Below are 11,531 nucleotides of genomic sequence, written 5' to 3' on the forward strand. Positions count from 1 at the left end.
CTTAGGTTGATTTGGATTTGCTTGGGTTGGCTTAGGTTGGCTTAGGTTAACTTAGGTTGACTTAAATTGGCTTAGGTTGGCTTAGATTGACTTGGGTAGGCTTAGGTTGACTTGGCTTGACTTAGGTTGACTTGGATTGTCTCAGGTTGACTTGGATTGGCTTAGGTTGACTTGGACTGACTTGGGTTGACTTGGACTGACTTAGGTTGACTTGGACTGACTTAGGTTGACTTGGATTGGCTTAGGTTAGGTGCTAAATATTTTACGACATATTTACAAATTATATAAAACACCTGTCTCCAATAGGTTAAGTAGAATACGTCATCCACTGATCAGACATCGTTGCCTCCTTCGAGCACACTAATCTAATATCAAAATCTATCAGGACTCGGCACCCAAAAGCCCTCTAAAAAATAGATTCACGGGTCTCGGGAAGAGCCGTACCGTGAATCCTAATCGAATGATCGCGTTCCATCTCTCCGCGAGCGGCACGTTAGATCGTAGAATTTCCGAGTACCCTTAAGTGTCGTTCAGTGTTTCCGCGGGCTTCAATCTGTCTGTACCGTGTGTCCAGCCCCTGGAGGTGCGAGAGATATGCCCGGACCGGTGCTACAAGGCGTGCCAGTTGGCCGTCTGGAGTCCGATTTGCAGTAAGAAGCTTCAGGGTGTCGTGAAGCTGGCCTCGGCGCTCGAGAGCGGAAGATACGTCGCGAGGGACATCGGTAAGTCCACCTCCGGCCGAGATTCCTGTTGCTTTATCGAGCGGACTCGCCGAAGAATAGCCGACCCCCGTCCACCCTCCGCGGGCTTCCGTCCCGTGGAAATGGAACGGCGGAAAAATAGCCAGCGGCCACCGCCGCGTGTCGCAGCTGGTCTCGAAACGGTCCCTCGGAGGAGCGCTCGAAATTTTCGGCTGCGGGCGCACTGTATTTGGCAACCCTAAGCGCAAGTTCGCCGTTTGTTCCGAAACTCCGCGATTGCCTGCCGCTGTTGACTCTGCCATAGACGCTTTGTTGACAGCGTTAGAATCGTATTTCCTCCATCCACCTCCACCCATCCTCCCGCCCCCCTCATAATTGAGAACAACGGTGGAAAAGTGATTATTCAGTGCGACATATCGTTTGTTCTTCGGCGGAAGCTGGTTTATCGAGGCAGGATTAAATGACCGCGAAACCAGAGGAGTCGCGTAGAAGATAGTTTAATTGCGATAGCCAAACCGGAGCCAACGAGCACACTGACCGAGTAAATATTGGTTATAAATCTCTGTCACGAAATTGCTGTCCCGCGGCTGGCCGATGGTATCGAAATTAGTCGTAATTAGTCCGCAGATGTTTATGCAGTTATTGCACATGTACCGCATGAATTGCTCGGTACATCGCGGCTCGGCCAATCTAAACAGTGTCTAGTATTTTATGCCCCGTACAATCTGTCGGATCTACTGTTTCTATCGAATTCCGTTACATACATTCAACTTTTGTTCTCCGCACTTTCAGCAGCAGAGTCGGCCAAAAAGTTAATCCTATTAATGGTTCACGATTATCGCGAAGTCGACGACCGGCTGACAAAAGTTTCGACAAGATTTCGAGCTAAATTCTTCAAACACGATACCCGAGAAATTATATAGTCTTGTTTAAACATCTTGTTTCGACATCATACAAATTTCTGTTTTATTAGTTTCGTGTATTATATATTAAAAAAGTAAATAATTTATGTAAAATAAAAGTCCAGTTTAGTCCAACATATTTGCTCTCCCTTAAAAGAGATTCTGGCTGGCATTCTTCATGACCGTGATTAAAAAATAATCAATTATTGTCCAACTCTGTTCTGCAGCAATGAACCTGACGGCACCTAAAATAACCGTGAAGTATCTTCGGCAATTTTCCGGCGAAGACAATATCATTTGGCTACGGGCCGCGGTATTATTGTACGGCGTAATTCGAATCTTGAATAATGAACAGGCCGGCTCATTAGGAATTCACGGAACTCGTCGCTAGGAGGGACGGCCAATCGGGAGCCGGTGGCCGTTCCACTTTTGAAACGAACGTTTAAACAGATTGTCCGCATAGCTCTCGCTCGGACGCGGTCACCGCGGAATTCCGTGTCTCGCATAATTCCGCGGCGGACGATCTTCAGCGGAGGCCGAATCCGTTGGCTTTTTATAGAACGACATTTCTTGGCGGCCGGCGCGGGAATGTAAATTTCAGCTCGCCCCGGTTCTACATTTTCTCAAGAATCTCGGGCGTTTAATTAAGCGGGAAAAACTTGTGTACAAACGTTTCGGCGCGGCGCCGCGCCGCGTCGATCCACTTTCTTATTTGCGAAATGACCGAGCTGCGATACTCTTGCGGAAGCCACCGACGAACAGGAAAGCTTACTGTCTGGTTGCCGGATAAGCTCGAACGTTTTGTGAATCGTAAATTTCATCGGAACTCCCGGAAAGTTAGCTGGTTTCGAGTAGTATGAACCGGTCCGTCGCCGGACGCGGCTTTCGCTAGAGACTGCGGGCGACAATTCGAGATTTTCCTTCATAGTTCGCAAACTGTCGCCGCCTTTCACGCGAATAATTATTTTATTTTTGACCCTGTCATCGTTTAACCCTTTGCACTCGAGTGACGAGTCCGAAGCGCCGTTAAGAACTGTTATACCATTTTTCGAAATAATTGTAACAGTGCCAGATTTGTTACGTTTACAAAAGCTGTTAAAACTGCAAGTATTATACTTTCCAATAGAGTCAATTTCAAATGCATAAAAAACTGCATTGAATCATATAAAATTGAAATACAATAATCTCTCTCTAATTGACGCTCAGATTGTCCACAAAGATGAACAATTTGGGAAGAGGAGATACGATTATTCGAGCGTTGCAGCTCGTTTTCATAGTTATTGACAATCGGTAATTATAAATCGCGTCTCCTCTTCCCAAATTGTCTATTTAAGTGCACAATTTGGGCGACAATTAGGGAAACATTACTGTACCGCGGATCAGAAGACATCACTTGGATTCCGAATTAAAATAGCTTCGACTGCAAAGGATTAAGTAGATTACGCCAGTTCGTGGCCAGACATCCATTTTCACTCGTCGTAGACGTTGATCTTGCTCTCTGGAAATTTTTTAATTATCGATTATCCTTCTACTGTAATTCATTAGGCCAGTCTATTCACGATGCTCTTGTTTAAGTAGAATTGGTCATCGATTATGGGACGACGAATTCGGTTCGTTGTAAACGAACTCCTTTCTTAAATCATTTCAAAGTACAGATGCTCATCGCGTTCTTCATTGGATCCGTACAAAATGCTGCTACGTAGAACATAACTATACCTTGACAGGCTCTCGTATTCAGGATGTCTAACGATCTAATTTCTCGAAGATCTTTAAACGACAGATAGTTTCCTGGTTGTTAACACGTTCCGTGCCACGTGTACCATCGATGGTACACGCTTGCATGTTTACTTAGTGAACTGAACAAATTGTTTACAAGAAATTTAGAACCGAAGAATCAATTTCCACCGCAAGAATGGGCGTTGATAAGTTTTTGTTACGTTGTTATGTGTACAAGAATTAATAATTGCACGTAATACATCAAGTTTTAGTAAAATATCAAAGTGTGAAGATTCGAGTAAAAAAGCTCGGCACGAAACGTGTTAATAATGTAGTTTAGAAGTGCTGTCCTAAGTTGATTGCAACAGCACGCGACTAGGAAATGTCTTATTCTTAGAAAGCAAAGATGTGAAATTTTCTGTTAATTATTCAGTTCAATTGATAACGAGATCAGACTATTCCGGCAGAATGTTCAATTCTACCATCAGAAAATGTATTTTATTCTTGGACACCAGAGATATCTTGTTTGTTCGACATACATTAATGTCTACCTAATTGACGCTCAGATTGTCCACAAAGATGGACAATTTTGAAAAAGGAGATACGATTGTTCGAGCCTTGTGGCTCGTTTTTTATGGTTATCGATTGTCAACGACTATAAGAAACGAGCCGCAAGGCTTGCAATAATCGTGTCTTCTCTTCCCAAACTGCCCATTTTTGTGCGCAATCTCAGCGTCAATTAGGGAGACATCGCAGTCTAATAACGATTGCCTCGAGTACGAATTATTCGAGTAATTAATTACAGTAGCGAACTCTATACAGGGTGTCGCAAAAATGTCTCGCAATCCGGAAATGGCGGGTTCCTCAGATCATTTGAAGCAACTTCTTCCTTTACAAAAATTTTCTCCGAGGCACCGTTAACGAGTTATTAACGAAAAACAGTGACCAATGAGAGGCGAGCTCGGCTGGCGCGAGGCGACCGAGCCAATGAGCGGAACTGGGCTTCGTGCGCTAGTTGACTGGGCCGCCTCGCGTCAGCCGTACTCGATTCTTATTGGTCACTGTTTTTCGTCAATAACTCATTAACGGTGCCTCGGAGAAAATTTTTGTAAAGGAAAAAGTTGCTTCAAATGACCTGAGGAACCCGCCACTTTCGGACTGCGAGACATTTTTGGGACACCCTGTATATACAGTTCGGAAGTTTCGAGTTCGGAACCGATTCGGCCAATAATTAGCATTCTTGCAGAATCTCCACAACTAGATTCTTGCAGGTGGAGCAGATCCAGAGAGGATGGCACCTCCTAGAGTGGAGGAGTATCTCGCAGAGCTGTTCTGCGGTTCGAACGTGACGATGCAGGTGGTGTCCGATCAGGACACGTTGCTCCAGGAGTATCCACTGTTCGCGTGCGTGAATCGAGCCGCGTCAATGATCCCCCGGCACGCGGGCAGGATTATCTTCCTAACCTACGAGCCCCCTAATCCAGCCTGCGTCCTGGAAACGGTCATGCTCGTGGGAAAGGGTGTCACTTACGACACCGGCGGCGTCGACCTCAAGATCCAGGGCACAATGTTCGGCATGTCGAGGGACAAATGTGGGGCGGCCGCGTGTGCCGGATTCATGCAGGTGCTTTCATATAACGCCTCTCGTAAATCATCGTTAAGTAATATTCGGAACGCCCACTCGCGCCGTTGTAAAAAAAAATAGAGACAGAGAGAACGCCCCATCCCCGTTAATACCTATCCATTCGTTTTTCACTTCTGTCGCCCGTATTTCCCAATTAAACAACCGTGTACGCGCGTAGGACCTTTATGACAGCGTTCTCTAGTTTCTCCGTATGCGGACAACGGCAGACTTCATCTATTAAACATTTGGATACAGAGGTATTTTAATAAAAAACGACTCGTGCCTCGATTGAAAATTCGGTCCTTCCGGTCCTTTGATGTAGGGGATGTCGTGTAAACCGGCGGTGCAATCGGATGGAATACATTTTTTTCATTCGATGCTCCGTTTCCGAGAAAAATTAGGTCGACGAAATAATGCTGTTGGATGGGAATCACGCGTCTAACTATGACGTACCAATTCTACTTCTCGTCGTGCTGCAGGTCTATTCTCTTTTTTCTTTTTCGTTACACGACACCCTGTATATTTCTCTGAGTTTCAAAATATTTTTCTTCGTAATTCTGAATTTCAAGATATTTTGATTCGTCATTCTGAATTTCAAAATATTTCGATAAATCGTTCTGAATTTCAAGATATTTTGACTCGTCATTCTGAATTTCAAATTATTTTGATAAATCGTTCTGAATTTCAAGATCTTTTGATTCGTTATTCTGAATTTCAAAATATTTCGATAAATCGTTCTGAATTTCAAGATATTCTGATACATTTTTCGGGATCTCAAAACATTTCGGATATTTTTCAGTTCGGCGAAGGAACGAGTTGAAAACGTATACGGAATCGAACAAATTGATAAATATTCATTTTCTCATACGAAAAATTGGTATTACGAGCATGGTCGCGCGCGGCACGATCCGATAGTCTCTCCCGCGAATAGTTCCAGCTTTGTTAGCGTAGACAATGCGCCGAAATTTGCTCGTGCATTACATGTAACAGATTAAATGGAGATTGTACATTTCATTTCACGACAATTAAGTCGGCAATTTAATCGACGCGATTACATACGCGCTTCCTATGACCGAGGATTCCGCAACACGCGTTTCCACGCTTCCAATATCCAGCTTCGCGCATGCAATGCGGAGTAGTTAGCCGGCACACAATGCAAAATCAGCGGCGGAGTAACTTAATCCAAATTTATATACTGCGCTACCGTTACGTACTCGGTTCGGCCTGTTTTTCAGCGTGCTTGTATTTATTGCCCCGGATATCCGACTATTTAACGCTTCGCCTAGCTGAATTTGCCAAATAGTTGTTCCAGGGTAATCAACAAACAGAAATTCATTAGTGAACTTTACAGAGCCCGAATATCACAATTCTATACCCTCTCATGAACGTACTCGCGGGTCTCTGTGCAAAGTAAATATTGTTTGCACGAATTTCACGGTACAGGAACAATTAATTTTTTTCACAGAGATCCATCGTTGAAAGATCTGACAGGAAATTTTGGAAGAATAGACACGACGATTATGACGAAGATACAGGGTGTCCCAAAAATGTCTTGCAGTCCGCAAGTGGCGGGTTCCTCAGGTCATTTGAAACAACTTTTTCCTTTGCAAAAATTTTCTCCAAGGCGCCGTTAACGAGTTATTAACGAAAAACAGTGACCAATAAGATCGAGTACGGCTGACGCGAGGCGGCCCAGCCAACCAGCGCACGAAGCCCAGTTCCACTCATTGGCTCGGTCGCCTCGCGCCAGCTGAGCTCGCCTCTCATTGGTCACTGTTTTTCGTTAATAACTCGTTAACGGTGCCTCGGAGAAAATTTTTGTAAAGAAAGAAGTTGCTTCAAATGACCCGAGGAACCCGCCACTTTCGGATTGCGAGATATTTTTGAAAATGAATTTTCATTGAAAAATGAATTTGTTTTTTCTACGCGCGATATCGACGTCATTAGTAGTTAGCAGCAAATTCCATCCGCGTGTCATTTTTATTATTTATCTCTTCGTCGAAACATATTTATTCGTCGCATTGCAAACGATCAACATCGCTGATTCGGATTTTCCACGTTTCACGTTAAAATACAGTCGCGTTCTCTTTCCTCGTAAAAAAATCATTGCATTTAGCCTGCGAGGCCCAAGATTGAAGGGAGTAGAACGGAGTAAAAGATACGAGTTTAAGAGCGTGCAGCCGTGAGCGCAACAATGACTCGTCCCGGGTGACTCGAGAAATATGTCACGTGTTCGCAGGTGGTGAATTTACTGCAGCCGCCGACGGTTAAAGCTGTGGCGGCTTTGTGCGTCGTGAGGAACAGCATCGGCGAGAATTCTTACGTTTCCGACGAGGTGATCACGGCGAAATCCGGGGTTAGGGTACGTGTCGCGAATACGGACTCCGAGGGTCGGATGGCGATGGCTGATGCCCTTTGTCACATCAAAGAAATGGCCCTGTGCTCGGTTAATCCGCACATCTTCACCGTCGCGACACTCGCTGACCATGCGATGCTCACCGTTGGCAGAGGATACTCTGTAAGTACCCGAAAACTATCCCTTAAATTAACCCACGGATTTCTCATCTTTGATCATATAACTTTCCCATGAATGTGAGCAATTCTATTCTGTTCAAATTTCGAGCTCTTTGCCGCTTTGACACTGTACCTACTGGGCCAGTTAGAATGATCGATTTCACATTTTTTATTTTAGAATCATTCAATAAATTATAAAATAATATATATGACAATATATGTATACAGGGTGTTCCACAATTATTTTAACAGCCGAAAATGAGGGTACATTTGAAGGTCATTTGAAGTAACTTTTTCTTTTGCGAAAATGCAATCTGCGGCTTTGTTTACGAGTTATTAACGGAAAACACTGCCCAATGAGAGGTGACGGCGCGAAGTTCGAGAGCCCGCAGCACGAGGCTTTGACTGTTGTTCGGACGGACTCGAGCCGCGTTCGAAGTATTGAACAAATCACGAAGCGAGAACTTTCCGGATTTTTTTTTACTACGTAACAGTGATATTTTTAAGAAAAACGCTGTTCACCTTTACTTTAGAACGTCTGAAGAATATTTACTAATTTTTCGGACCCGAAATAGTAAGTACAGTAAGTATATCAAGGTTATGTCAAGGTCATGTCAAGGTTATGTCAAGGTCAACATATGAAATTTTTAAGCAAGGTGTACAGTGAAGATTAACAAAATACGTGAATGATATTTTAATTTAAATAATTCCGTGTCCGAACACAGTTCAACGAATAATTCGCAAAGCTAATTTAATAAATAATAATCGTGTGAAAGGACGTAAGGAATATGTTTGTTAGAGAAATATGAAGATCTCACTGATTTAGTTGTAAATCCACTTCATGCCCGGAAATCTATGCGGAATAGTGCATTGACTTCGTACAGTGTCAAGGTTATGTCAAGGTTATGTCAAGGTCATGTCAAGGTCATGTCAAGGTTATGTCAAGGTTATGTGAAGATTATGTCGCAAAGGAAAAAGTTATTTCAAATGACCTCAGCTACTCCTCATTTTCGGCTGTTTTAATAATTGTGGAACACCCTGTATAATAAAATAATATATATAATAAAATAACCCTTTGCACTTCTTCAAGCTATTTTAACTCGTAAATATAAAACCATTTTTCTAACTTATAGTATTTCTATTTTATGTGACATTATATATATAACTCGTTAACAAGAGGACATATTCTTTGACATTCCGTATTAAATCATATATTTCATGAAAGTGTTGTATATCAACAAGCTATGAAGACAATCAAATGCATCGAATAAATTAGAAAAAAAAATAAATTATTAACTACCTAAATAAATTTATTATTGTCATTCTTACAGAGCAACAGGCATTAGTCGCCCTCAATGATCGACAGGTTTTCAGTGTTGAAATAATTGCACAGTGTCAAAGTGAAAGATAAAACAGTTACGAAAAACTATTGTGAAACAATTTCGGAATTGTTTAAAATGATCGACCGTCCGATCGTAAAAGTAAAGATCAATTTTCCCTAGATTGCTATGGATAATGCTGTGGCGCGTTTGGTCAGCAACGCGGAGAAGCTTCAAGCGTCCGGCGAGACGATGGGGGACCCTTTCGAGATATCGAGGATACGCAGGGAGGACTTCAATTTCCACGAGGGTCTAACAGAGGGTGACGACGTTCTCCAATCGGACAACAAAGACAGCTTGAAGACGGTGAGAGGACACCAGGGTCCGTCGGCTTTTCTCATCATGGCCTCTGGCCTCGACAACGTAAGAACTAATTCTACCGAAACTCTCGTTCACTATTCTCTGCATGATTATTTAAATACAGCAGCATACTCTTTCGAAGGATCCAATGAAATAGCTCGATTTAGACGTGGCATCATTAAAATTATTTCTGAACGGAGACTCATTGTTTCCGATTCTAAACAATTACCACCGCAATACCTGGTTCCTGAAAATCAAATTATTGTAATCGTGTGGTTCATAGATTTTATTTACATCTCGGAGATCTTTGTTCCAAAAATTCGGAGGATCTGACTTACAGAGAGATCGTGTAACTTCGATTTTTTGATCAGTCTTTGTACGATGCCAGAGATATTTCACGTCAAAGGTTTTCCTTTTATTTAGAAATACACATGCGGCTCGTTATTTTAAGATTGTCTCTCAATTAAAATTAATAAAATTAGTAAACGAATTAATTGTTCTGATAAATACCGTGTAAATACTTTTTACCGTTGGTTTTATCTTAATTTTAAAAACTATGTGAACTCGGTGTTTGTCTCAAGAATATCCAGATATTAAAACACTAAAAATATTTTTAAATGAAATAATATCCTGAATAAAGAAGCGTTAATTGTAATTGAGGTAGCTTTAAAATAATCAGCTGTATCAGTGTGTATCCAGAGGCAAAAAGAAAGAGAAACATTCGACGTTAAATATCTCAAGAACTATAAACCGACTGCCAACAAAACGGAGATACCTTTAGCTCTATCATTTTGCAAAGGCCAATCAAACCGTCGGATTTGCACCTTTCCTTGTTGGCAGAGTCTAATCCACCGGCCGGATCAGAATTCATCGCTGTATCGCAGCGAATTAGACTCGGCAGCGAGACAGTTAGCCAAGATCTTCTTCGTCTCTGGTCGTCGTTTTACGCAGCACATTTTCTTCGCCGCGAAAAGTCGATGAATTTTTTATGGGCGATGAGCTTAGCACAAGTACCACGCGGAGGCGTTAATGGCGGATTAAAAAGCTTTTCCATTACAATGACGTTTAAAGCATCGTTTATCCGGTCTCCCGAGCGGTGTCTCTCTCTCTCCCTCACTCTCTCTCCCTCCCTCGCGTATCGATTGCAGCACGGCGCCTGCAGCTGTTCGCCCCTGAAGTACACGCACATCGACCTTTTCGGTCATCTGCCGAAGCCTCACCACCTGCCATACAGCGGCAACCCGGTCCTGGCGTTGTCCTATTGCTACTTGATCCAGGGCAAGTGTCTCACGGTCAGGAACGACCTGCCGTACGAGATGCAGTACGTCTGCGAGAACGAGTGCAGTCCCGTTTGCTTGCAACCCTGCCCGCCCTGTCCACCCTGTCCGGTCCCGTGCGAGGTCAAGGTCCCCTGCTCGCCTGGAACTTGCTGCTGCAATCCGCCCTGCGACCCTTGCTGCCTGCCCAATTGTTATCAGCAACCGCCTTGTCCACCCTGTTACATGCCAGCCAATTGTCCACCGTGCGGGGGCGAGCCTGTGACTGTCGTCGGACCCATCTGCAAACCGAATGTACAGAAGAACATCTGCGGTTGACGATTATTCGACAATAAAGTTGTGGGAAAACGGGGACGGTTGTTATTGTTTTTTCACTCGATTTGGTCTCGCTGGAGGAAATTTGCGCTTTAGGAACGCGGGTAAAAGTTCGCGGAAAGGAACCAAGGCCTTGGGAAGGGTGTCGGAGATCGGCGGAGGGTGGCGAAGCGCCTGGAGAAGGGAGAGGAAGGGAGCCTCGACAACGTCGATACTTCAGACAGTTGAAACGGCACACCTGGTCGATCCGCGAGTTTCAGACGGTAACAGCCGCGTTACCTACGCTCGCTCTACGGTTACCATCGGACCATAACAGCACCTCCACAGCCAGCAAATTCAGTGCCTCATCGTGCAGCGGCTGGTACGCCAGCCTTCGCAGTTATCGTCGCGCTTTCTGAAATCGACCCGAGGTCGACCCGAGGGGCGCGCGGTCTCCGCATCACTTTCTGCGGGAAGCTAATCAACGGATTCATTAAAGCCGGAAGCGTTCGGCTGACCCGGCAACCTTTTCCCCTCCACTTCCGACGCGGGGCACGGCCGAGGCTCGGTTCGGAGTCACATCGGTTTTCTCACAACGGCGTGCCGCGATTCTCACGGGCCCCATCCTCCGCGCGACGCGGTCGTGAAAAAGCGGGGCCGCTCGAAAGAATCAGTCAGAAATCGCAGGCAAATTCCGTTCGGAACGTGGATTGCGCGACGAGCGAGAGGATAGATCCGGCGCGACGCGCCGATGCGAATTTGCCTGTCAAAGCGGGCCGCGGATCTATCCGCGGAACGCGATCCACGCGGCCGACGGCGAATCA

The 11,531-nt window shown here is 44.4% G+C and overlaps 1 protein-coding gene across 1 annotated transcript in view; it reads left to right on the forward strand.

The window, feature by feature from the left end:
* Positions 1-10,765, forward strand: part of LOC117228595 (putative aminopeptidase W07G4.4) — a 32,207-nt gene extending 21,442 nt beyond the window's left edge. The window contains exons 4-8 of the mRNA XM_033484429.2: positions 575-722; positions 4,591-4,943; positions 7,183-7,461; positions 8,960-9,199; positions 10,285-10,765. Coding sequence (XP_033340320.1) covers positions 575-722; positions 4,591-4,943; positions 7,183-7,461; positions 8,960-9,199; positions 10,285-10,731 — 1,467 coding nt within the window. The 3' untranslated portion in view covers positions 10,732-10,765. The remainder of the gene's footprint in view (positions 1-574; positions 723-4,590; positions 4,944-7,182; positions 7,462-8,959; positions 9,200-10,284) is intronic.
* The last annotated feature ends 766 nt before the right edge of the window (positions 10,766-11,531 follow it).

Source organism: Megalopta genalis, chromosome 15, assembly GCF_051020955.1.
Source record: "Megalopta genalis isolate 19385.01 chromosome 15, iyMegGena1_principal, whole genome shotgun sequence".
Lineage (NCBI taxonomy): Eukaryota > Metazoa > Arthropoda > Insecta > Hymenoptera > Halictidae > Megalopta > Megalopta genalis.